The following is a 27,097-nucleotide window of genomic DNA, read 5'->3' on the forward strand; positions in this document are numbered from 1 at the left end:
TTTATTTTATTTTATTTATTTATTTTGGTTTTTCAAGACAGGGTTTCTCTGTATAGTCCTGGCTGTCCTGGAACTCACTTTGTAGACCAGGCTGGCCTCGAACTCAGAAATCCTCCTGCCTTTATTTTAATTTTTTAATGTATTTATTTTATGTATGTGAGTACACTGTAGCTGTACAGATGGTTGTGAGCCTTCATGTGGCTGTTGGGAATTGAATTTTTATTTAGGACCACTGCTTGCTCTGGTCAACCCTGCTCGCTCAGTCCCTGCTTGTTCCGGCCCAAAGATTTATTTATTATACATAAGTGCACTGTAGCTGTCTTCAAACGAATTAGAAGAGGGAGTCAGATCTCATTACCAGTGGTTGTGAACCACCATGTGGTTGCTGGGATTTGAACTCAGGACATTCAGAAGAGCAGTCAGTGCTCTTACCCGCTGAGCCATCTCACCAGCCCTACATTTATTTATTTTGTGTATACGTTCACATGTGGGCACACTTGAGCCTTGGTGCAGGTGTGGAAGTCATAGGACAAATTGCTAGAGTCACTTAGCTCCTAACATATGGGATCCTGGGATAGAACTCAGGTCGTGAGGACGGACAGCAAGTGCCTTTACTCGACCAGTTGCTGAGTCATCTTGGGGTCCGGTCTTTTCCCTTCGGCAGGGTTAGGTCATTGTTCTCCCAGTGCCTGTTTTCCCGACTTCCTGTTAGAGGCCTTCGAAGGAGGAGGATCCTGGGAAATCTGAGGTCAGACATTTGAGCAATTCAGAGAATTGCGGAGGCTGTAAGGTAGAGAGGAAGGTCTTTGGGTCGGCTACAGTGTCTTGAGAAAGTATTGTGTCACTCCGACCTTCAGTTTTCCCTGGGTATCAAGTGGCTTCTTGTGTGCAACGTGTCAGCTCCAGAGGAAACCGATTTATTCAACAGGTGGCAATTCCCAAGGTGAGCGAGGCTGGCTCAACCCGTGGAGCCAGGACAAAGACAATTCCCCGGGGCGGGTCCCGGGGCGGTTTCCACTTGGGGCGGTGGCGAGGATGACTAGCAGCCGCATTGGGCACCTTTGCCCAGCACCCGGGGCAGCTGGGATCCTCCGGGACCTGTGGGCGGGCGCGAGCTGAGCAAGGGCGCGGGAAGGGGCGGGCCTGGGCCGGGTGGGCGGAGCGGCGTGAGAGCGGCGGGCGGGGAGGTAGGCGGTGGCTGCTGGCAGTGTGGGGCGGCCAGGACTGATCGGCCGGGTCCCCGGGGTACTACCCACGCCGGGTGCAATAGCGACAACTCCATACCGGGGACTCCGGGACTGGCGGGACCCGAGAGGCGACTCTCCCAGATCCCGTGTTTCCCCGCACTGAGCGACCGTGCCCAGTGTCCTGCAGAGGACGCTCGCCGGCGCGTTCTCACCAATGTCAATTTGTCACCCCTTTGCCTAGCTCCACCCCCCGGGCTGGAAAACCTGGCAGCAGACGGTCTACGGTCCCCCGGGCCCAGGCCCCGCGCTGCCCCTCCTTGTCTCCTCCCGGCCACGCGCTACGAGCCCGGGATGCAGCTCTCCAACAGGGCAGCAGCCAGGGAGGCAGCGAGCCGCGACGTGCTGGCTGCGGACCTCCGCTGCAGCCTCTTCGCCTCGGCGCTGCAGAGCTACAAGCGGGACTCGGTGCTGCGGCCCTTCCCCGCCTCCTACGCCCGCCACGACTGTAAGGACTTCGAGGCCCTGGTGAGTCCGTCCTGATCCACCGTTGCTCGCTGCATCCTGGGCCAAGTGGCCCTGTGGAACGGCAGGCAGGAGCAGCTCCACCCGTGTTAGAAAACACGCCAATTCCCTGGACTTCCCACCCAGCCTGGCCTTGGGGAAGGTTCCCATCAGCAAGAACACTCCTAAACACCCTCGTGCAGACACACTGCCAGGTCATTCGGTGGCTGCTTCCTTTTGTCAGTGACTTAATCCCAGGAGTGATGGAATAGCTACATAGTCCTCCACAAAACGCTCTAGTGTGGCCCTAAAGGGGCGTTGATCTGAACCAGCTGTTCTGCCTAGATAAGAAGTTGTCCCTCCCTCTGCAACTAGTTAGACTTTGCCCTTCAGATGAAGTTACATATTAACAGTACTTATATAAACTGCCACGCAGTGCACATAGGCGTTGTTACTTTCTGATGATTTATAATTCGGAGTGCTGGGATGGATTACAGGTTTCAGCACTTCGCATGACCCATACATAAATCATATAATTTCTTTAAGAGTTAGGGTATTCCAGATGTCAGTTATCATTGTAATCCAAATATTTGGAATTATCTGGAAAGATATAGCTTGCCAAAATTGACTCAGTGAAGAAAATAGAAAGTCTCCAGTAGTGGTGGTGTACACCCACAATCTCAGCTCTCAGAAGGATGAGGCCGGAGCACAAATTTGAGGCTAGCCTGGGCTATAAAAAGAAACAAGCAAACAAACCTTTGCGCCTACCTGCGTCAGTGGCAAGTTCTATTTCAAATACAGGAGTAATACATGATTACAGTTTCATAGAAATTCTTCCAAAATACTGAAAATGTAGTTAGATATGGTGGTAGACAAACATCTGTAATCCCAGCCCCTGGAAGGTGGAATCATTCAATTAATAGTTCAAGGTCAGCCTCAGCAATAAATCGAGTTTCTGTACAGCCTGGATTACATAAAACTATCTTGAGCAAAACAAGAAAGCAGGAAAGAAAAAGAGTTTGGAATATCCTTGGTATTAAATCTGATAAAGATAATACAAGGAAAGGAAATTATTGAGCAATTCCATCCCCGAGTATAAATGCAAAAATCCAGGGCTTGGGTGATGGCTCAGAAGTTATGAGCACTGGCTGCCCTTCCAGAGGACACAGGTTCAATTCCTGGCACAAACATGGTGGTTCACAACCATCTAAATCCAGTTCCGGTCTCTTCTGAACTCTGCCAGCACCAGGAATGCACATGGTACACAGGCATATATCCGGGCAAAACACCCATTTGCATTAAAAATGTATTGTTTTAAAAAATACAAAACTCACCACAAAATACTAGGACCCCCAACACAACCTGTAATACAAGGTAATTCATTATCACTGGGTTAAGTCCGTGCCAGGAATGCATCACGTTTTCTATGTTAGGAAGTCAGCTAATGTAACCAGCCATGTTATCTGATGAGAGAAATGTTCAGAATGGCCACCGAGTATCTCCCACCATCTCTGGCTTCTCTCTTTGCTTTCATTCCTTGGAGTTCAAGCAACAAACAAAGGCGGGCCATCTGGCTCCACCTGGCCCTTACCATCCTAGCCGTGAGTTGAGGATCTCTCAAGGCTTAATTAACCACAGTGCCTCTGCAGGTCCGTGTACAGGAAGTGGGAGGAAACAAGCAACCCGACTTCCGTCCTGCTTTCTTCTGCAAGCTCCTGTTCACTCTTTTGAGTTTGTGGTGTAAGGGACTTGAGCACAAAAGATGCATACGTTTGACAACAGATGCCTATAGGTCAAGTGACTTCAAAGGCTAATTTTCAAAGAAGATGAAGTCCAGTCTGCATTTCACTTTCTGGATCATTTTGTGGCTGGAGAAAGAAACTTGGGAAGCTGTTTTTAACAATCTCTCATTTCTCTGGCTGAAAGCCTTCGAGAAATGATGTGAGCGTCTGCCACTTCTGGCCACTTGCAATTACTTCCTCCACCTACCTAGGTGTTATTACAGGTGCAGTAGCTTTGAACAATTAGTGCCCTGGTGCTAGAGAACCCTTTGATGAACCAAGTCCCTAGCAGATAGGCGTGGTCTGGTCTTATCCTGCCACGGTCCCCAAAGCCCTCAACTATCTCTTAGATGCCTTGTTTTGAGAACATTTCTACCCGACCAGTTCTTTGGTTCTTACACTGAGAATTCTTTGTGTTCTCTGGGCCTGGCCTGGGAGGCACGCACCCTGATTTGAGGCATGTAATTGAGTATGTGCTGGCTGCCCAGGCTGAGAGTCTCTGACCTTGTTCCTTGGCACACGGGTTGCATAAGCCCTTGTCAGGCCAGAGGATCTCTAGCCCTCTTGGGATTTCCTGGCCCTTTGACTTTTATCTCCAAACCTACACTGTCATTTGACCACAGACCTTGACACTGGCTGTCACGGCTGTTAAGCCTTTACTTGCTTTCTTCCTTTAGAAAATACCGTACGGTGGTTTTCTGTTGGTCCACAGACCCTTGTGGAGGTGGGAGGTGACTGGTGGTGGCTTCTCTGAACTGACTCCAGGGCTAACTGTGCTCAGGGTGTTTGTATCTAAATCAAACCAATGTCCCAGTCAGCAGCACCTTGGGGCTTGCTAGAATCGCAGCCACAGACAGGAGCTGCTGAGCCAGAGCTCAGGGTAAAAGTGCTTGCTGCATGGGCTGAGGACTTGAGTTTGATCTCTGGAACTCGCAGTGGCAGGAGAGAACAGACTCCTGCAAGTTGTCCTCGGACCTCCACAGTCACTGTGGCACACATATGGACACACACACACACTACGGAAGGCAAAGTAGGCTGACCTCTGTAGATTTAAAGACAGCTTGTTTTATATCACGAGTTCCAGGCTAGCCAGATTCTGTCTCAGAAAAACTAATTAATTAAAATACTTTATTTATTTATTTATTTATTTATTTATTTAAAAATTCTTGCATAAGCTTACTGCTGTCCTGGGTCCCCTGATACCGTTTCTACTCTGTGTCCAGAAAAGTCCTCCTTTAAGACTCTTGAGAAAGTTTTTCTTGTTCTGTGCCCTGCTTGCAGCAACCAGTCCCCTACCATGGTGGTATTTTATTTATTTATTTTGCATGTGTGTGTGTGTGTGTGCATTCAACTATGTGTGGGTTCATGTGTGTGCATCCATTGGTGTGGAGACCTGAGGCTGACATCTGGGGTCTTCTTCCATCTCTGTCTATTTATTGAGGCAGGATTTCTCGATGGACCTGCAGCTTGCCGATTCCAGCTAGTCTAGCTAGCTTGAGTGCTGGGATTATAGCTGGCTTCCACCCCTGGCAGCTTTTTAGCAGGGTTTTTAGGGATTCAAACTCTGGTCTAACAAACACTACCCACTGAGCTATGGCCCCAGGGCCCCACCCCACCCCTCTGCCCCTTTAGTGTGACTCTGAGCATCAAACCCCAGCAGTTAGCATTTGCTGGGCAAGCACTCTGTTAGCCGAGCTGCATGCCCAGTGCTGGTGTCTTTTTAAGGCCAGACTGGCCTGGAATTTGGAATCCTCCTGCCCCAGAGTACTGGGTTCACAGGTGTGCACTACTATGCCTGCTTCTTTCATAACTTAAAAAAAAATGGCTCTCACAAACAGTGCCACAGTAAAACACCCTTCTATGCTAATAATTGTTCACATTTCTTGTTGTCTTCCTGAGATAAACTCTTGAGACATGACATTGCTGGCTCAAAGACCAGTGAAGCCTGTGAGGAAGGCCTTTGCTGCCTGTTTCCAGATGAGAAGTAAGCTATTGACATTTGCTGGGGTAGACCACTCTTTCCAGGCTCTCAGTCTCGTCTGACATTGAAGTCACCAGGCAGCTGTAAAACAGCCCAGTTGTCAGGGCGTCATCCTTACAGCATACAGTTTAACTGATCAGAATAGCCCTGGAACTGGAATTATTCTTCGTGTTTAAAGATCATATATAACATTTTAATTTTCCTGTTAATTGATTTGAGGGTTTCCACGAGTGCTCAGGTGCTGTGTAAGGAGGAAATTATAGCACTTAAATTTGGTCTTGTCTAATAAAAATGCTTTAGGTCAATCCCTGATTTATTTATTTAGCCAAATCACATTCTTAGTTTTCTTTTTGTTTTTTTTAAGCTTTATTTGTTTATTTATTATATGTAAGTACACTGTAACTGTCTTCAGACACTCCAGAAGAGGGCATCAGATCCCATTACAGATGGTTGTGAGCCACCATGTGGTTGCTGGGAATTGAACTCAGGACCTCTGGAAGACCAGTCTATGCTCTTAACCACTGAGCCATCTCTCCAGCCCCCAGGACTTGATATTTTTCAGTGTGGTTCTTAGTCTTTCAGATTAACTTCACCTTTCAGTGTTAAGGAACAAACTCAAGGTACCATACTCAGGTACCAACCGCTTTCTAGTGATCATCCTAGTACACTGGTGAGCAGTAGACTGGTTGGTGATGAAGATGATGGTTTAAACAGTGCTGAAGATCCAACCCAGGGCTTTGTGCATGCTGGACATTAACAGTGTAGTAACTGAGTTATATCCCTGGGCTGGTGTTAGGTTGCTTGTTTGTTTACATGTGTGTGTGTGTGTTTGTGTGCACACATGTACATGTGCATAGTTCAAAGGTCAGTGGACAGAAAAACAGGCAGAAGTTGGTTCTCTCCTTCCTCCATGTGAGTTTCAGGGATGGAACTCAGGTGGTCAGGTCTGTCACGTAGTAGTAACAGCCATAGGTTGACTCATATCCTGTTGCCTGAGAATCAGGGATGCTCACAATCAAAGAGGGCATTTCTAAAGAGCTGCCTGTACTTGGAACCACCCTGTATGTATGTATGCATGTATGTATGTATGTATGTGTGTGTGTGTGTGTGTGTATGTATGTATGTATGTATGTATGGTTTTTTTTTTTAAGATTTATTTATTTTATGTATGAGTGCTTTATTTGCATGAACACCTTCGTGCCAGAAGAGGGCATCAGATCCCCCTATAGATGGCTGTGAGCCACCATGTGGTTGCTGGAAATTGGACTCAGGACCTCTGGAAGAGCAGCCAGTGCTCTTAACCACCGAGCCATCTCTCCAGCCCTGTAATCTCCTTCTTACCTCTCCTGGCCTTTCATCTCCTTTCTCCCTCCCCCTCACTGTTCCGATCTTTGAGAAATGCTGGAATGAAGGCATTCACCACCATGCCCACTCCATCGACTTCCTTTCTCCTTCCCACCCCCCATCCATTGTAAGTAAATCTAGAGTGTCATGTTGTAGGTGTGTGTTAGGCCAGCCCTGCCTGGCAGCTCTCCATGCCTGCTGTTCCTCCTCTCACAGTTCCAGGTGTCATTGCTTATTCCCGAGGCAGATACCTTTTGGCTCATTGTGCAACACTGTCCCCCACACCCCTACACTCCCACATCCCTCTGGCACGTTCCTAGACAATTGCTTTTTCCAGGTATTTTCTCGACTGCTGTACCTATCAGGGCAGCAGCAACTGCCACCTGCATCTGAGTAACTCTTAGTTTTGCCTGGTGATGAGCGTCACCTGTGCTAACATCGGCAGACAGATTCCTGGGCCTCCAATCCAGGAGCTGGTGGTAAAGCATCCTCTGGGCTTCCCTGTCATTCAAAGCCAGGAGGCTGGGTTGCCTCCTTCTGGCTCATTCTCTCCCCCTGCTCACTGTTGGCTGGTTACTAGACTTCCTGTCTTCCAGTCACAAGCTCTCAGCTCTGCCCATTCCCCCCCGACCCCCAGCCATTTCTGTGGCTGGATCTCTCCTCAGTCTCTGTAGCAGAGTCTGCAGAAGTGTGGGTTGTGAAAGCCAGGCGTGGGCATGCATTCCCACAATCTTAACTTATTGGGGGCTGAGGCAGGAAAGTTACAGATCATCTCAGCTAAAGACTGAGACTCTGTCTCGGACAAACACAAATCTACACTAGCAGGTAGGATGATAGGATGCGCTTGTCCTCTTGCTTTCTAGAAATTAGGAATCCAGAAGAAAATAAAACAAACCTTGGCTTGCACATTGCTTTTCTCTTTCTTCCTTCCTTCCTTCTTTTCCTCCTCTTCGTCATCCTCCTCCTCCTCCTTCTTCTCTTCCTCCTTTTTTGCTTTTCTTTTTATTTTATTTATTTATATATTTTTTTGAAACAGGGTTTCTGTGTGTAGCCCTGGCTGTCCTGGAACTCACTTTGTAGACAAGGCTGGCCTCGAACTCAGAAATCTGCTTTCCTCTGCCTCCCGGTTTTTAATTTTTTTAGACGGGAGTTTACTGCATAGCCCAGGCTAGCCTCCTACTTGAAAGCCTCCTGCCAGATTACACTGTGTTCAAGTAATTCATCTCTTTCCTCTGTCTTCAGTTTAGAGAAAACAAAGATTTATTTTTATTTGTGTGAGAGAGAAAATGGGTGCCATGTGCGTTCAGGTGTCAGTTCCCCGGGGTGCTGGGATTACAGGCAGCACTAACCACCTGACATGGGTGCTGGAAACTAAACCTAGGTCCCCTGCAAGAATGGGACATGCTCTCAACTACCGTATTCTTCCTGGCCCTTTGATTTCCCTTTAAACCAGGAAATCTCACTTTGCAGCTTCGGTGAGAGTTGTCATCACACAGAAGCCACCTGGAGCTGGTGGGCTGCAGTCAGACCTTTGGGGAGGCCAGGGTCTTCAGTGCAATAGCCTTAAAAGCTTCCTTCCAGGTCCCCGCACTCATTTTCTCTCTCTGTCCCAGAGGATGTTTGGGCCCAGGATGCCCCTTTTGTGTGCCTGACTGCTCACTCCTCTGCTCTGCCTCTCACAGTCCTCCTGTCACCCCTCTTCCACACACCCTCCTGGGGGTGAGTTCCTTCCACATCTGCCCTTCCTCCAGAACGCTTATTCTCTTCCACCCAGGAATTGGCAAACACATCCAGCCAGGATCTATGGCTTAGATCTCTTGCCCACATGGAAGCTTTCTGTCTCCTGCTCCATCCCGTACTACACACCATGCACTTCTTTCTCTGTGCCATTGACAGCCCTAAGGCAGAGCCAGTAGCTGTCTGGGTTATATTATATGGGGAGCAGAGGCGGGGTTACACGATTGCTTAGCCTCCCAAGCAGCAAAGTCTGGCCCAGTTCTTCCGTTGCAGAGATGCTCAGGCCCTCTAAACAATTCTGTTCATTTGGTAGAAGATGTTGAAGCCAGGGAGCCCCGAGCCCCGGCCACCTGGTGTCATGCATTCTTTTTTTTTTTTTTTTTTTTTTTTGGTTTTTCGAGACAGGGTTTCTCTGTGTAGCCCTGGCTGTCCTGGAACTCACTTTGTAGACCAGGCTGGCTTCAAACTCAGAAATCTGCCTGCCTCTGCCTCCTGAGTGCTGGGATTAAAGGCGTGTGCCACCACGCCCGGCAGTGTCATGCATTCTTGCCTCGCCATGGAATGGCCAGCTCTATGACCTAGGCAAGGTACTCAGAACTCCAAGCTTCAGTATCCTTGCTTTGAAATGAGTTGTTATTAATATTGTCTTAGGGTTTTCCTGCTGTGAACAGACACCATGACCAAGGCAACTTTTATAAACGACAACATTTAATTGGGGCTGGCTTGCAGGTTTAGAGGTTCAGTTCAGTATCATTAAGGCAGGAACATGGCAGGGTCCAGGCAAGCATGGCACAGGAGGAGCTGAGAGTTCTACATCTTCATCTGAAGGCCACCTAGAAAGACTCTCAAAGCCCAACCCCACAGTGACACACTTCCTCCAACAAAGCCACACCTACTCCAACAAGGCCACACCTCCTAATAATGCCACTCCCTGGGGCCAAACATATTCAAACCACCACTACAGTTGTTGTTGTTGTTGTTGTTGTTATTTTGAGCAGAGTTTCTTTGTGTAGCCCTGGCAGTCTTGGAACCCACTCTGTAGACCAGGCAGGCCTCCCACTCACAGAGACTTGCTTGCCTTTGCCTCCAGAGTGCTGGGATTAAAGGCGTGTGCCCCTACCGCCGTAGCTAGAATGAATTATTATTGAAAGGGGGTACAGCTCACTTGGTAGAGTCTTGTCTAGATTTCAGGAAGCCCTGTGTTCCACGCCAGCATCAGGTAAACCTGGCATGGTGGCACACCTGTAATCCTTGCACATGAGAGTGTGATGCTTGAGGCTAACCTCATCTACATAGTGAGTTCTAGGATAGCCCCAACTATATAGTGAGACACTGTGCTTCAGCTATCATGTAGGTTATTGATCCACTGAAGCAAATCCTTGCCATGTAGCTTTGGCTGTCATAGAACTCCTGATATAGACCAGGCTGGTCCTGCCTGTGTGGTCTTCCTCCCTCCTAAGGGCAGGTCTGTGCTACCCTCCCATTCCCCTCACCCCAGATCATCTTAGATGTTGTTGTTGCTCATCTGAAATTCCCGTGTAACTGGGCAGCTTGTATTTTGTCTGGCATCCCTTCTTGTGTGGTTTTACTCACATAATGTAGACAGGAAGACTCTTGACTTAATAGAGCAGAATAATGTGGAAAGTGCCTCGGGCTGTATAAGGAGGCTCAAGAGTGTGGGCGGATGGAGGCCCAGGGAGGCAGGGCACAGCCAGGGTCCTCTCTGGGCAGGTGGCAGTGGAAGGGTCTGGTAGATGACTTCCTACGTGGAGCTGGGGTGGGGCCCGTGTCCAGATTGGAGCTGGTTGGAGTCTTTACCATTTGTCCGAAGCCCCCAAAAGAAGTCTAACTACTGCTCTTTTGTGCTCTCTGAGCCCAGGACTGGGTGGAAGGTAGGGCTGTGGCTCACAGGATGAGGTGAGAGAGCAGGAGTGCTAGCAAGTCAAGGAAGTGGCTGAGCGCTGGCTCCGGCTCTGGCTCTGGGCTAGTGGATATGTAATAGAGAAACAAACAAACAAACTGAATATGACCCCAGAAGAGAAGAGGAAGTCGAGTGTCCTTCGTTATTCTTTTTTTTTTCTTCTTCTCTTTGCCGTTCTTCCTTTTCTTCCTCCTTTCCTTTTTTTTTCACGATAGAGCCTTATGGATCTCTGGATCCCCAGGCTGATGCCAAACTTGCAGGAATGACCTTGAACTTCTAATCCTTTGTATCTACTGTATACCAGGTGTTGTTCTGCGGTTCAATGCAGAGCTGAGTGTCAAGCATGGGGCCTCTTACTTCTTTTCTTTTGTGTTATAGGTAGCATCTTGCTTTGTTGCCCAAACTGGCTTCAAACTCACAGCAACCTTCCTGTCTTGGGCTCTTGTGTCTGGGATTACAGGGGGTGCTTCCCAGCCTGACTACAGAATATTATTATTTTCCAATACTGGGGATTAAACCCAGGGTCTTGTGTGTGCTAGGCAAGCAACCTACTGTTGAGACACAACCCTAACTTTATTTTATTTATTTATTTATTTATTTATTTATTTATTTATGTCTGTTTTACCATATAGTTCAAGCCATTTTTTATTTTATTTTTTTTAAGAATTATTTATTTAATGTGTATGAGTATACTGTAGCTGTCTTCAGACACACCAGAAAAGGGCATCGGATCCCATTACTGATGGTTGTGAGCCACCATGTGATTGCCAGGAATTGAACTCATGACCTCTGGAAGAGCAGTCAGTGCTCTTAACCACTGAGCTCTCTCCCCCTCAAGCAGTTTTTTAAATCACTAACTAGGTAGCTAACCCGGGTGGGCCTTGCTTGATTCTTGACCCTTCTGCCTCAGCCTCTCCACTTTGTGTATATCCTCTGCAATGAGTTCTTTACTCTTATTTCATTTTCATTGTGTGTGTGTGTGTGTGTGTGTGTGTGTGTGTGTGTGTATACAGTTAGTTGTGCCACTGTGAACATGTGGAGGTCAGAGTGTGGGAGTCAGCTCTCTCTTTCCACTGTGTGTGTCCTGAGGATGGGACTCAAGTTGTCAGACTTGGCGGCAAGTGTCTTTGCCTGCTGAGCCGTCTCACAACCCAGCCCTGAGCACTTTTAAATAAGAATTACTCGCTTCCTTCTCCATTTTCCCAAGATTCCCCTCTCCATGCCTCCCAGAAGTACAGGGCCTGGCACTGAGTAGATGCTCAGTAAAAGGACCTCCTGCCTGGGCAGGGACTGGTTGTGGAAGAGGCAGGGCGTAGGAGCAAGAAGTAAGAACAGCACCAACCCCTCTGTTCACGAGGGGCAGGGTACCACTCATTCAGCCCCAACCCCTGCCGCCTCCAGCCATCCCACGCAGTAACATTCTTGCAGCTGAGGGCATCAGTTATAACAGGACAGAGACTAAACCTGCAGCAGCTTAGGTCATGTTTTGTGCCAAGTGAATAAAACAGAGCATAACCTTTTAGAACTGAACATTTTCAGGGTTTGGTATTATTTAGGTCGGAGATTACCTCTTGGAAAATTCCTCCGGATAGGAGTGAAGTTTTCCACCTCACCACTAGAGGGCGTTCAATCACCATTTTATTTGGGATTCTTGCTAATGGAGGTCCTTTCTCCTTTCAGCTTGCGGACACTGGCAGGTTACCCAACTTGAAGGAACTTCTACAGTCTTCCAGAGACACAGACAAACAGGCCTGGGACCTGGTGAGCTGGATTTTATCCTCCAAGATCCTGACAATCCACAGTGCCAAGAAGGCAGAGGTAAGACTTTGATGTATAGGGTCACAGGTTCTCAAGGTTGGCTGCTTTGTGACAGCGCCGATGCTCACCACTGGGCAGCTGGTTGAAATTCAGATTCATGGGTGTCACAGTCAGAGATTCTCATCGTATGTCTGGAGAACTCAGGAACGTACGTACACCGTGGACCGTTCCGCTGTGTGGTTTGGCATGGGTCTCCTCACCTATAAACTTGGATAACTATGGTGTACGTTAGTGGGGCAGATGTTCTCTTTGCAGGTATTTCTGTTAAGTGACGGGACGGGTCCATCCATGCCTTAGGAATGTCTCTCCATGGCAGAACACTTGCTTAGCCATACACAAGGTCTTGACTTCTATCCTGAGCACTGGAGGGGAAGGGAGGGGAGGGGGAAGGGGAAAGAGAGGGGATGAGCAAGGAGAAGAATTGGCTTAGTCCAGCTGTTAAACAAAAAAGTATCCTATATAGTAGTAGGATCCTTAAGTTTTAGGGTTCAAATCCCATTCCAGTCACTTACCTTTTATAAGGTAAGGCCATAGTCTTCTCCCAGAGGACCAGTGACAGAAAAGATGTTACCTCAGCACAGTTTCTGGCAGAAGCCAGATGTCCTAAAATTTAGGCATCCTTGCCTGGGTGGAAGCTCTCAGGGACAGGCTGGGATAACAAGGTCCAGAGTAGATCGTGTGGTGTTCTGTCCTCTGATGCAACAGTGGGGCGCTTCTCTGTGCTGCTACTGAGCTAAGCAATTTCAAATAAGCATTGAATTTTAAAATATAATGTTTTTACATTGGGGGGCAGTATGTGTGTAGAGGTCAGGGGACAACTTCTTGTTCTACCATGGAGGTCCTGGGATTGAGCTCAAGTTGTCAGGTTTGGTGGCAAGCATCTTTTTTTCCCCACTGAGCCATCTTGTTTGGCCCTCAATTTAAAACGTTAAAAAATTTTTCTTTAGATGAATTCATTTATTTGACACATTATACAAAAAAATTATATGCAACTGCATAAAAAGAATCACATTTTCATATTACTAAAGACAGTGGTCAAAAATAATGGGGGCTGGAGAGATGGCTCAGCGGTTAAGAGCACTGACTGCTCTTCCGAAGGTCCTGAGTTCAAATCCCAGCAACCACATGGTGGCTCACAACCATCCGTAATGAGATCTGATGCCTTCTTCTGGGGTGTCTGAAGACAGCTACAGTGTACTTACATAAAATAAATAAATAAATCTTTGCCAGGCATGGTGGCACATGCCTTTAATCCCAGCACTTGGGAGGCAGAGGCAGGTGGATTTCTGAATTTGAGGCCAGCCTGGTCTATAGAGTGAGTTCCAGGACAGCCAGGGCTACACAGAGAAACCCTGTCTCGAAAACAAACAAACAAACAAAAAGAATTGTTGAATGGACCCCAGGATTTAATGCAAAAAACACCTTGTACAGAAAATCTTCAGGCTTCTAACTTTGCTGAATCCAGCACTACATGTGTTTCTTTATACTCCTTCTCTTCTTCTAAGTCTTCTCCACTTTCTAATATCTGAGTATGGATATATATGCAGCCTCTAACTGGTGCTGGCAGTCTGGGATCATCATCCGGAACTCTTGTAGGATCTCTGCCGTCACCACCTCCTCCTCCTCCTCCTTCTCCTCCTCCTCCCCCTCCTCTTCCTCCTTCTTCTTCTTTTTAAAGATGTATTTATTTTATGTATATGAGTATGCTGTTCTCTTCAGAAACTGAGGGCATCGGATCTCGTTACAGATGGTTTTGCCACCATGTGGTTGCTGGGAATTGAACTCAAGACCTCTGAAAGAGCAGTCAGTGCTCCTAACCACTAGCCATCTTTCCAGCACCCCCCCCCCCCCATGGCATAGTTGTCACCATCTTCAACCTTCATGTTTCTAACCTTTTCTTCTTGCTGCCTTGCTCCGTTCTCACACACCCCTTCTTTGAGTAGTCACTTCACCATGCCAGTATTGATCTTGATCTGCCTCATGCAAGGATCAGCTGTACTCCCTAGAGCACTGCAGCCTGTTTTTATTTTAAAGATGTATTTATTTTGTTTTAGTTGTATGAGTGTTTTTCCTGCATGCATGTATATATGTATGCCATGTCCATGCCTGATGCCTGAGGAGACCAACCAGGGTGTCAAATCCCCTGGAACTATAGTTACAGATGGTTGTGAGCTAACTTGTGGATGCTGGGAACTGAATCCCTGTCCTTGTACTGGCTAGTTTTGTATCAACTTGACACATCTGGAGTTATCACAGAGAAAGGAGCTTCAGTTGAGGAAATTCCTCCATGAGATCCAGCTGTAAGGCATTTTCTCAATTAGTGATCAAGGTGGGGGGAGCCCCTTGTGGGTGGTGCCATCCCTGGGATGGTAGTCTTAGGTTCTATAAGAAAGCAAGCTGAACAAGCCAGGGGAAGTAAGCCAGTAAGGAACATCCCTCATTGGCCTCTGCATCAGCTCCTGCTTCCTTACCTGCTTGAGTTCCAGTCCTGACTTCCTTTGGTGATCAACAGCAGTGTGGAAGTATAAGCTGAATAAACCCTTTCCTCCCCAACTTGCTTCTTGGTCATGATGTTTGTACAGGAATACAAACCCTGAATAAGACAGTCAGTCCTCTTCAAGAACAGCAAGTGCTCTCTTAACCTCTGAGCCATCTCTCCAACCCTCTGCTTTTGGTTTTTGGTACAAAGTTTCAATATGTAGCCTATGGTGACTATAAAGTCATGGCAGTCCTCCTGCCTCAGATTCCTAGGATCATAGGGATGTGCCACCAGGTCCAGCTCTAGAACTCAATTCTACAAGCATCTAAATGTTACAGATTTTGATTCCAGGGACTCTGGTATCACAGGGACGTACAACTTTGCTAAGTGGTAAGATACAGGGGTGGGGCATGGAGAGGAAGTCTGTATTCCAGAGTGGTCTGGGTTACTTCCTTTGTTGAACTGAGATGCAATGATTTCTTCATACTCAACTGGGATGGAGGCCCTGTGGGATGCTGGGCATTACAGCTAAAGCAGATGTGATGTGGCTCCTTTACTTTTGGTGACGAGCCAATTTGAAATGTGGGGTGGTGTCTGGGTGGGGTTGGAGAGATGGGTCATGGCTAAGAGTACTTGCTGTTCTTGCAGAAGACCTGGGCTCAGTTCCCAGCATCCACATGCATCTTGCCGCTGTCCTTAACTCCAGTTCTAGAGGATCCCATGCCTCTTCTGGCCCTAATGGGCACCTGCTTGTGGGTAGTACATATACAGAAACAGGCACACACACAAACACAGAAATAGGAATAAGTGCAGCTTTTAAAATGTGGGGGCGTTAGAGCGCAGGAATGCCAGCTTTTTATTTTGCTCAAGTCAGGACCTCTGACATGTGTTTTTACTTTATAAAAGGGCATTTTAGCTGGCCATGTGGGTGCATACCTGTAGTCCCAGGCTGGCCTTGAACTTGATATGTAGTCGAGGATGACCTTGAACTCATGGTCTTCCTGCCTTTAGTTCCCAAACTGGGGGCAGTGTGTAGGCCTGTGCCAGCACGCTGGCCATTGGGAGGACACTTCCGAAGCACACTTAGCAGTGTCCCAAATAAAGCTGTGACTCTGTTTCCCTTTTATGTTTTCAAGTTTGAAAAGATCCAGCAGCTGACCGGCGCCCCTCACACACCTGTCCCCACCCCGGATTTCCTATTTGAAATTGAGTACTTTGACCCGGCCAACTCCAGATTTTATGAGACCAAAGGAGAACGAGACCTAATCTATGCCTTCCATGGTAGCCGCCTAGAGAACTTCCACTCCATCATTCACAATGGCCTGCACTGCCACCTGAACAAGGTGAGCCTGGAGCACCTGCTGAGGAGCACGGGAGGGGCGTGCACCTGCTGAGGAGCACAGGGTGGGTATGCTGGGTCCCTGCTGGGGGACTGCTTGTGGGGAGTACATGGGGAGGTAGGTTTCCTGAGGCCACAGCACTCAGAGTGACCTGCAGAACTGCACTGCTGTCACCTGGCCACCTGGGTGTCACCTCTCAGGCCACGGCTGACCTTCCTCATTGACAGGCTCTCTGGGAGAGTCCCTTGATGGTTATAGTCAGGGAAGCATCAGTGACTCCTAGCCTTGGCTCTGCATTTAGATCTCTTGAGAAACTTTTAAAAATCCCACTGCTGGGGTTGGGGAAGCAGGAGGAGCTAAGAGTGCTTGTTGCTCTTGCCTAGGTTCTTGGTTCCGTTCCTGGGCAGCTCACAACTGTCTGTCGCTTTGATTCCAGAAGATCCAGCGCCCTCTTCTGGCTTCCATGGGCACTGCACAAACATGGTGGCCATATAGACAAGCAGACACGCATACAAATAAATAAAAAGTTTAAAATAAAGAAAAAAATACCAGTACCCGGAGGCCTTGGGATGTAGCCCAGTTGGTAGAACATTTACTTGCCATGCACTAGGCTCCGAGTTCAGTTCCCAGCACCTACATAAGCTGGGTGTGGTGGGGACTACCAATAATCCTAACACTAGGGAAGTAGAGGCAAAAGGCTCTCAAGTACAAGGTCATCCTGGGCTACATAGGCTGTTTGATGTTATCTTGGGCTACATGAGACCTTTTCTCACAAAAACAGATGAAAATCCTGGTGCCAACTGCATCCCAGACCAAGTAATTGAGATACTATGGGGGTGGGGCCCATCAGCACGCTTCAACTCTGCAGTGGTCTTAACCTGTGACTGGCCCTGGTCACGCAGTGTGGACCCTGGAACAGCAGCATAAGGATTACCCAAGAGATAATTTCCTTGCTGGAAATGTGGAGCCTCACTTAGATAAGCCAGTGACAGCTCACACTTTAACAGGACCCGCTATGCGACCATAGCATTGTCGAGCCTCCACTGACCCTGAGAGATTGTGGGGTACGCCAAGATCTACAAAGAAGAGGTTCTTCCGTAGAACAGCTTTCCTCTCATTTTTATGAGTCAAAACAGTGGCAGTCACCCTCTTTCTTCTGACACTTATTCTGTCCCCTGGGAAGGAGTAAGAGGAAGATGGCAATCTAGAGTTTGTAGCTAAACAGGCATGGTAGCCATGCAGGCTGTCTGAGTCTGTCCCTCTTCTGTGGCACCCGTGACCACTACCCTCTGAACACACGAGAGGGTTGGAACGGTTTCTTTATGTTCCAGGCACCAGGAGAAGCAGCAGCTGCTATCATAGGCCAGTGGAGAGGGCATCTGAGGTAGTGGGTGCTATGCCATCCCCCACCCCCACCCCCAGGCGGAGCAGCATCTGTCTTGTCTTGATGGGCCGGCTCCAGGAGCCTGGGCTCAGCTGCGGCTGATGTAGCCCCGAGGCTGGAGAAGCTGCTTCCAGCCCTGCTGCATCTGATTAGTGAGGGTGGGTTGAGAGGAGGGTGTCAGGCTTGTTTATGTCGGCCCTGGGCTGACTATTGGCCAGGCTACTGGAATCCAGGGGTCTCTGCCTTACCCTGCAGCTTGTCTGGAGAAGTTGCCTGAAGTTCATAGTCTTCTACACTAAACCTTCTACACTAAACCTTCTACACTAAACTAGTACCCAGGCAGTGTGCTGCTTATGTGAATCTAGGGGGCCTTGGCTACATGGACTCAATCTCTGGCCTGTCCATTCCTTTCAGTGAAGGGCTCCCTGGAGGTAGCTCCTGTCTGCTATCTTGCCGGTGGAAATGTCCTAGGACTCTCTCGTGCTCTCTGCTGACAGCAGCCAGGCACAAAGTTTTAAGTCTCAGGAGAGGAAAATATATGTAGGACTTAAGTGGAGGATCAATGGGGCGGGGGAGGAGCACCAGAATGACACTGGGTGAAGATGCTTGCTGCTAAGTCTGATGACCCGACTTCCATCCCCAGCACTCACAAGGCAAAACGGAGAACCAACTCCCACAACTCCATTATCTTCTCACCTAAGTATGCAAGCCATGGTGCACGTGTGCGTGCAAGCTGGTGTGTGTGTGTGTGAGAGAGAGAGAGCACTTGTGCATGGGGGCATGAGTGCGCGCACACGTGCGCAGACACACACACACACAACGGAGGGAGCAATATTCTTTGATGTCTTCTTAGTCCACACCAACACAGTATAAAACTTACCCTGCTATTCTTGCCAGACACCCCGCCCCCCATTTAGTCCTAGTTTCTGTTCAAAGAGACTCATTTCTTTTTCAAGTAGTAGGGTGTGACTCTGCTTTTGCAAACCCCTAGGTGTAGCTATGTTTAATGCATTGATACAACAGGAATGACTCTGTCTGTTATAACAGCAACACCTGTGATGGCATGTCCACCCAAGGCTGCCACCATTCTCTTGAATGCCAGATAGCCTGAGCAAGCACATTTTGTGGTTTCAGAGGTATAATGGTCGATGATGGCAGAGCAGAGGGAGCAGGTAGACATCTGGAGCAGCAGCTGACAGTCTGCATCTGCATCTGTGAACAGGAAGTAGATCATACTTGAAACCTTAAAGACCATCCCCCAGTGACACACTTCCTCCAGCAAGGTCATGCCTCCTAAGCTTCCCCAAATAGCCACCAACTGGGCACAGAATATTCAAATGTCCAAGAACATCTCATTCAACCACCACACCAGGCCATCTTGAAAACAAATCGCCAAGCTAGAGGTCAGAATGAGTGTGGCCTAAAGCCCACACCCTGGCCACTGTCACCTCAGAAAGCTGAAAAGGGTGAGTTTAGTGAAGTAGGAGATGCTCAGAGGTTAGGGAGCAAACACAGGGTTTAGTCTGTTGTCAGCATGGCAGGAAGCATGGCTTCCTGCAGGCAGACATGGTGCTGGAGAAGAAGCTGAGAGTTCTACATCTGGATCTGCAGGCAGCAGGAAGAGACAGCGAGCCACTAGCCTGGCTTTAGTTTCTGAAACCTTAAAGCTCACCCCACAGTGACACACATCCTCCAACAAGGCCACACCTCCAATAATACCACTCCCTGTGGTTTTTGTACATTATGTTGGGCTTTTTGTTCGTGTGTGTGTGTGTGTGTGTGTGTTGCTGAGGACTGAACCCAGGGCCTGTGAATGCTTACACGAGGGCTCTACCCCTGAGCTACCCCCCAGCCCTACCTTATGTTTTTGAATCATGGATTAAAGCTCATGGAAGAGGAACCCTTACCACCATTTTGTAGGAGTAGAAACTGAGACATGAATTTATGTAACCTGTTGGAAAATTGAAACTGAGGTCTGTTTGAACTCTGATATCATTGTTGGTTTTTCCGTTCAACCTTGACCACAAGGTACAGCTTGTTGGCCAGGCTAGGTGGCCAAATCCACAGTCAGTTAAACTGTTGTCAGATGGGAATGTGTTTAGTAACAGGCCCTATGATGACATCAGAGGCTATTTGATATTATTGTCTTAAAGGGGTTGGGGGAGCGTGAAATTTTCTATGTTTACAGCTCTGTGGAAGAAGGACATGTGCCATCTGTGATGCCAACTCTCGTTCACTTTTGTGTGTTTCTTTTCTGTCATGTCTGCTATTCCAGACTTCTCTGTTTGGAGAGGGGACCTACCTCACAAGTGACTTGAGCCTGGCCCTCATTTATAGTCCTCATGGCCACGGGTGGCAACATAGCCTTCTTGGCCCGATCCTGAGCTGCGTAGCTGTGTGTGAGGTCATCGATCATCCAGATGTCAAGTGCCAAATCAAGAAGAAGGGTGAGTGCCTGTTTGGCCCAGGCCTGGCTGCAGCCACTTGCTCCTGGCCCAGGAGTGGGGTGGAGGACCACCACGTGCTTGCAGACGGGTTGCTCCAGAGCAGGGAAGAGGCTGGTCTCCAAGGAGGGCAGTGTCTTCTCAGGGATTGAACATGTGATAGAAAAAGATTAGATAAAACTTTAGTCCCAGCACTTGGGAGGCAGAGGCTGGTAGATCTCTGAGTTCGAGGCTGGCCTGGTCCACAGAGTGAGTTCCAGGACAGCTGGGACTATATGGGGAGAACCTGTCTCAAAAGACAAAAGAAAACAAAAACATAAGAAAAAGGTCAGGGGGCTGGTGAGATGGCTCAGTGGGTAAGAGCACCCGACTGTTCTTCCGAAGTTCCAGAGTTCAAATCCCAGCAACCACATGGTGGCTCACAACCATCTGTAACAAGATCTGACTCCCTCTTCTGGAGTGTCTGAAGACAGCTACAGTGTACTTACATATAATAAATAAATAAATCTTTAACAAAAAAAAAAAGAAAAAGAAAAGAAAAAGGTCAGATGCTACAGGTAGGATTAAGGGAGTGCTGGGGGAGGGGCCGACATGGGGCAGCTGAGTGGGTCCAAGTAGCCAAGGGAAGCTTTGGGAGGGAAGCAGGATCTGACAGATGGAGGGTGGAGAGAGGGCTAGCGGTCAGGAGTGTTTGCTGCTTCTCAGAGGACCTGAGCTCAGCTCCCAGCACCCATGCTGTGGGACCCACAACCGTCTAGAACTCCAAATTCAGGGAATCCAACACCTTCTCTTGGCTTCAAGGGTCCCAGACATTCATGGGGTGCACGTACATACATTCACGTAAAACACTCATACATAGAAAACAAAAATGAAGAAAAGGGACAGGACAAATAGAAGCTAGTGTGTAAGGGGAGGGCATGAGTCCCTAAGAGTCAGAATTGGTGTTATCCTGGGCACTTGGCATCTGCAGAGGACACTGGAGTGGGCTGGAATCCCCAGGTGACTGCAGAGGCATCTGAGACCATGGCCTCTCCAGGAGCAGATAACAAGGAGCCACTTCAACTCCACTGCCCCGAGGTGTCCCTTACACCATGTGCCCTGTGCCTCCCTCTGGGTCACCCTCCCCCAAGGCAGAAGAGTCATAGGACTGTCATACCAGTCTCCAAACTGGGCTGTTGTCTTTACTAAGAAGAGGAAAATTCAAGACACGGGCTGTTCTGACCTCTAATATGAAACAACTGGATCCTGAGGAACAGGCCCAGGTCTGACACCATCCTCCCAAACCAGACAGCACGGATGCTCGCTCACTCACTTGCTTGCATTTGTAATTCTTAGCAAGTTTGCATAAGGTGACATTAATCATAAAAACATGACTGTCCAGCCTCCGCTGCCACGGAGCCCTGGCTTGTGTTTGGTAAAAAGCGAAGCTCTCATGCTGACTGCTTCCCCCCCCCCCCCCTTTTAGACTCACCTAGCACTCACAAGGCCCTGGGTTCAGCACATGCACATAAAATCTACAACAAAAAAGCAATTTGCTGGGCGTGGTGATATAAGCCTATACTCTCAGTTCATAGGAATTAGAAGCAGGAGGATCAGAAGATCAAGGCTAACCTTAGCTACGTAGTGAGTTTGAGGTTAGCCTTGGCTACATGAAACCTAGTCTCAAAATCCTAAAAAGTAAAAGGATAAAGCCAGGTATGGTGGTGCATACCTTTAATCTCAGCACTTATGAGGCAAAGGCAAGCTGATCTCGTTGTGTACAAGGGTGGCCTGATCTACATAGTTCCAGGCTAGATGGAGCCACACAGGGAGTTTCCATCTCAAAAAAAAAAATTTTTTTTTTTTTTTAAAAGCACCTTCAATTCCAGTCCTTGGGACAGGAGGGTCAGGGGTTAAAGGTTATCCTCAGTTACATACCAAGTTCAAACAAATAACCTGGCAGAAGTGGTGGAAGTAATTTTGTTTACTTGTTTCTGTTTCTGTGTTTGTGTTTTTCAAGGACAGAGTCTCACTATGAAGTAGCTCCCTAGCTGTCCTGGAACTCACAGTGCAGACCAGGCTGGCCTTGAGCTCACAGGAAATCAGCCTGTCTCAGGGGCTGAGGGTAAGAGTGCTAGGATCAAAGGTGTATGCCACGAGGCCTGCTGGAAGTGAATGTTCTGAGAGCTTACTCTAGCGGGGCTTATTCAGAAGGCCTCCTGGGCCCAGGGGAGGTAGCCCAGGCAGTGGAGTGTGCACCTGGCAGGTATGAGCCCCTGAGGTCCCTCCTCAGCACAGCATCCGCCTGCTAAGATGCCTGTGAGCCCAGCACTCAGAAGGTGGAGACAGGAGGATCAGAAGTTCATGGTCATCCTTAGTTAGCTGTTTAATTCAGGTACATGAGACTTGTCAAAAGATAGATGGATGGATGGAAGAATGGACGAACGGATGGATGGATGGGCAGGTGGGCAGGCAGGCAGGCTTCCATCTTTGCTCCCTGGTAAGTCCTTGTCTTGGTCCTAGGATGTGTGATCCTGATCTGCTATTTCAGCCTTCAGCTTGCTTCCACCTTCTGCTTTCTCCATTAGATGGTTTTTATTTTCTTCTCTTATATTTTCACATTCTTTTTCCCATCTATCTTTCTCTGCCTGCCAGAGACTCCTGCCGTCTGTGCTGGGTTCACATATGAACACAGGTACATACCTCAGCCTGCTGACCTTCTGTGCCTCAGGACACATTTCTATTCCTAATTTGCTTAGTTTGTTATTGTGTTTCCCGTCCCCACCCACCACCTGACAAAGTATGCTCTACCTTCCTTTTTCAGATTCCAAGGAAATAGACCGCAGCCGAGCAAGAATCAAGCACAGCGAGGGGGGAGAGATCCCCCCTAAGTACTTTGTAGTCACCAATAACCAGCTTCTGCGGGTGAAGTACCTGCTGGTGTATTCCCAGAAGCAGCCCAAGAGGTAAGAAGATGGTCCCTCCATGGGTTAGGAGATGGCTGCTGACTGTGTTCAGTCATCCCTTTCCCCAGCCTCAGGTCTCCGGTGTATGTAAAGCATGTTTCTCATAATGCTGGATGGCAGAGGAAGAAGTTGGGAAGTCAGAGAAGATGCTCAGGGTCCTCAGGTGGACTGGCACTTAGTCATTTTAATGCATTATTGGAGTCTGCAATGTAGCTTCCTCCAAACCCACAGTGTGTGTGTGTGTGTGTGTGTGTGTGTGTGTGTGTGTGTGTGAGTGAGAGAGAGAGAGAGAGAGAGAGAGAGAGAATCAACCAGGGAAGCCAGAAAAAGGCATCAGATCCCCTGAAGCCGGAGTTCCATGCTATTTAGTTGAAAAAACTCTATTCCTAACTGATTATCCTTAGTGAGTGTTTCCAGAGCATGTTAGATGGCTTAGAACACCTCCAGGAGTAACAAAAAGATTCCCCAGGCTGATAAGAGCGAATGCCATCACACTTGACAACTGGACTTCAATCCCTGCGACCCACATGGTGGAAAGAGAACCGATTCCCACAAGCTGTTCTTTGGCTATACACACACACACACACACACACACACACACACACACACACACACACACACATACTCACACACACACACATGCTCGCACATTAGTAAAAAAGTGATTTTAGATTCCCCAGCTCAGATTTGTATCAGTTCATACATAAAATACCTTTGCTAAGTCACTGTCTGGGCAGAGCTGGGTCATCCTCTTAGATAACAAACCCTTACTTAAGGAAGGAAAAAAAAAAAAAACGATTTATAAAAGGTGATTAGAAGAGCTAAAAAGGGACAAGTCGGGTGAGCTCATTGTGAGCTGTCTTGGTGCATTTAGAAAATGTCCTGTTGAAAGATGTGTTGGCGGTGCCAGGGCAAACCGCCCCAGCCCTCTCCAGCCGCACGAAGCTTCACTTAGCAGCTCACACAGAGGATGAAATCCATCCTGTCATGTTCTCTGAGCCAGAACTTCTTGCATACACTTAAAACAAAAATGTTTTTCCCGAGTTGCCAACACTCTCTCCCTCCGGGCAGGGCCTCGAGCCAGCTCTCCTGGTTGTCCAGCCACTGGTTCGTGATCATGATGTCCCTGTATCTGCTGCTGCTGCTCATCGTGAGTGTCACCAACTCCTCTGTGTTCCACCACTTCTGGAATCGTGTGAAGAGATGATCCCAGGTGCTTGGAGTGGGGCCACTCACCGTGTGCCTTATGGAAACTTGTCCTCTACCTCCTGTGTGTCACATCCGGTCAGGTCGAGTCTGGGGACCATTTGCAGGGGTGCACAGGACGAGTTTTATATGCCATAAGTGTACTGATTGCCTTTGTTGATGTGCCCAGACACAATCCAGTCAGTGGGGGATCCCTGGCCCCTCACTTGTCAGTTTCAGGGGTGTCCTACCCTCTGCTTCCTCCTAAATAGTCTAGGGAGGTGGCTCTTCAGCCAGAGCCAAAGGAAAAAGTCCTGCTGCATTTAAAAGCAAAGTGTCCAAGCTGTCCGAGGTGTGTTTACAATTGCCCAGATGGAGGCCGGCCCGGATGCTAATGCCTTTTGGAAGACAGAATGTGTGCAACGGGAACAATAAATCATTAGGCGACTGCCTTGTTTTGACTCAAGACACCCAAGAGGGACTGTCGTGTTTCTCATAAAAATATCAGTGGGATCGTTTGGGAATTCCATCGGCTTTAGTCTGCCGGTGCAAAACATTTTAACAGTTTTCTCAGATCAACAACCGTCTCTGCCACAGCTGTACCCCCTCCCTCCTTAACCACACAAGAGGAGGAGCCACAGGCGGGATAACAAAATGCAGATTTAACAACTAGCAACTCTGTCATCTTTTTCTAAAAATGACCAACTGCTGATTACAGCTCAAACGGAACCAAATGTTTGCGTTTCTGTTTTTGTTGTCATTTATTTGACAAGTTAGCCTCTATGAGCCAAATAGAGGGGGAGATGTGTGAACCTGGAGCACCGAGTGGCTACATCCACAGCCTCTTTCTGGTGTTGTTATGGAGAAGGGTCCAAGCCATAGGCTCACCAGGGTCCTCATTCCCACAAAGCTGCCTTGATACCCAACACTCTAGGCTCTCAGGGGCCCGGCAGCCTTCACAGCAGAGGCCTGCCTCAGTGGGCCACGGGTCTCCATGGGCTGAGCCTCCATCCGAGAAGCCTGAGGTTGAGTGGTAAGCAGAGGCCCAGCCATCCTTGCTGTGGTGTTTATCCCTCCTTCCTGCCAGGTTTCAGCGGCAGAAGACCCCTGTCTGCTGGGAATGGAGTTTCCATAGAGGAGGAGAAAATAATTTTTTTCCTATAATTTGTAAAGCTTGTGAAAAAGCCACTATCGTGATTTTTTAAATCAAGTAGTGGGACATTTAAAAAACAATAAAGATATTTTCCTAAATACCAAGTTGTCTGTGACTGTCTGCAGCCTCAGCCCAAGTAAGCTGTGTGTGTTTGTGAGTGGGGTCGGGGTCTGAGACAAGACAGAGGCCTGTACCACGTTCCCAGATATCCTCCAACCAAGCCTCTCCTACAGTTTTCCAGCATCATTGGCTGGGGACCAAGAACTGATTGTATGAGCCTACGGGAACATTTCATAACTAAAACTACAGCACAACTTCAGTGCTCTGTCCCACAAATCACAGAGGCTGCACTCAACTGAAACCTAAAAGAAGAGTCGGTATAGGCCAAGCAAGGGAGAAAAGTGTCTCAGACAGTGGGAATAGGCAGAGAGCTTGAAACCTCAGGGAAGCAGAAAGGAGGAAGGAGATGAACTGAGCCAGCTAGAGAGCGGACAGGGCAAAGCTAAAGGACGGTTGGGGTGCTTTGGTTGTTTTGAAGCAAGGTGTCATGTAATCCAGGTTGGCCTTGAACTTCCTACATAGTTAAGGATTACCTTGAACTTCTGATCTTCCTGAGTCTCTACTTCCTGAGTGCTGGGAAAACCAGGTACGGGACACCCAATCTGGTTTTATTTTTTTGGTTTTTAAAAATTTTTTTTTATTTTCATGTGTATGGGTTTGTCTGCATATTATGTCTGAATCATGTGTATGCAGTACTCATGAAGATAGGAAGAGGGCACCAGATCCTCTGAGATGGGAGTTACAGAGTCGAGTTTTTAAAGCCACCCTGAGGATGCTGGGAACCAAACCTCAGGCTCCTCTACAAGAGCAGCCAGTACTCTTCATCCCTGCGCCATCTCTTCGGCCCCAGTTTTAAATTTTTCCATGTGTTTTGACCCCAAGGCCTTCTTCGTGCCAGGCAAGCATCTACCATGGAACTATATCTGAAGCTCCCCACTTCTGGTTTTAAAAGGAATTTAAACATTTCCCAACTACGGCTCTCAAGCACTGCAGATTTTGTACAGTGAATGTGCCAGCCCTGGCGGAGGGTCGTAGGAGGTGGCCTGTGACCTCTTGGTACCTGGAAACGATCAGGAAGGAAGGGAGACAAGCCCCAGGAGACTGCTCCACTCAGCCCCTGCCCTAAGCTTAAGGCAGATGCCAGCCATTAGAACAGTGGCTCAGGAGAAGGCAAGCTGGCAGCCCTGGGGTGGGGTTGTGGAGGAGAAAGCAGCTTCCTCTCTGTCTTACGTACCCAACATGGAGGAAAATGGCTGGGGTAGTTGATGGCAGAAGTGGTCAGATGGCTCAGGTACCACCCACCACCTCACACTGGGACCCTGCTGCCCTGGCCTTGTGAGACACACAGCCCCTCCCAACTCTGCAAACTACACATCATTGTCTCGAGTGCAGCTTTCTGAGAGGTGTCAGGTGGGCCTCTCACAGGTAAGAAGCTGCCTTTGAAGGGCTCAGAATCCTGTGAACTAAGAGTGTGTTCCTAAGTAGATGAGAGAGGAGCATATGCGAGTCACAGTTGATTCTTATTAATTCATTCCACTAAATAGCAATCACCTCCCAAAACCAGGCCAGGGGTGGGGACTTGATTTCAAGAGGCCAATTCAGGTGTTTTTCTTTATGACATGCCCCCATCCCATCTGCGCTCATCCACTGCTAAACCCAGGAGGTTTGTGTTGGCATGGAATCTGCCGAACTTGCCCTTCCTGTTGCCATGGTGAATGCTAGGCCCTGGGGTTAGACTCAGTTCTTCATGGGAGCAAACAGGACTACACCCTCCCTAAGCCCCTTTAATACCCCCCCAACCCTCTCCGACATCCCCCCACCCCCCACCCCCTCCGCC

At 48.3% G+C, this 27,097-nt stretch overlaps 1 protein-coding gene and 1 long non-coding RNA gene across 6 annotated transcripts in view; one reads left to right on the top strand and one right to left on the bottom strand.

Annotated features, from left to right (window-relative positions):
* The first annotated feature begins 731 nt into the window (after positions 1–731).
* Parp16 (poly (ADP-ribose) polymerase family, member 16) lies at positions 732–25,300 on the top strand. Of its 5 annotated transcripts, XR_870755.3 has the most exons (8): positions 732–943; positions 1,429–1,712; positions 12,133–12,270; positions 15,886–16,092; positions 19,749–19,920; positions 21,917–22,021; positions 22,721–22,862; positions 23,934–24,132. XR_870755.3 is itself a non-coding variant. In NM_177460.4 (7 exons), exons 2-7 carry the CDS (start codon positions 1,539–1,541, stop codon positions 24,067–24,069), a joined length of 969 nt encoding a protein of 322 aa, NP_803411.3. In that variant the 5' UTR covers positions 770–943; positions 1,429–1,538; the 3' UTR covers positions 24,070–25,299. The 5 variants fall into 5 exon arrangements, 2 of the variants coding, with proteins under 2 accessions (NP_803411.3, XP_011241004.1); NM_177460.4 differs by lacking the exon at positions 21,917–22,021 and having other exon boundaries at positions 770–943; positions 23,934–25,299; XR_001778840.2 differs by lacking the exon at positions 732–943 and having other exon boundaries at positions 1,160–1,712; positions 21,917–22,862; positions 23,934–25,300.
* The window catches only part of Gm36538, a 33,084-nt gene continuing 25,900 nt past the window's right edge, over positions 19,914–27,097 (bottom strand). Inside the window, exon 3 of the long non-coding RNA XR_379561.2 lies at positions 19,914–20,054. This is a non-coding gene — a long non-coding RNA (predicted gene, 36538). The remainder of the gene's footprint in view (positions 20,055–27,097) is intronic.

Source organism: Mus musculus, chromosome 9 (assembly GCF_000001635.26).
Source record: "Mus musculus strain C57BL/6J chromosome 9, GRCm38.p6 C57BL/6J".
In the NCBI taxonomy this organism is placed as follows: Eukaryota; Metazoa; Chordata; class Mammalia; order Rodentia; family Muridae; genus Mus; species Mus musculus.

Bases quoted from the DNA above. Each gene is read 5' to 3' on its own strand.
- Parp16 (NM_177460.4), top strand. From the start codon at position 1,539: ATGCAGCTCTCCAACAGGGCAGCAGCCAGGGAGGCAGCGAGCCGCGAC. The intron at 16,093-19,748 runs GTGAGCCTGGAG...CTGCTATTCCAG, and splicing joins TGCACTGCCACCTGAACAAG to ACTTCTCTGTTTGGAGAGGG. The intron at 19,921-22,720 runs GTGAGTGCCTGT...TTCCTTTTTCAG, and splicing joins GTGCCAAATCAAGAAGAAGG to ATTCCAAGGAAATAGACCGC.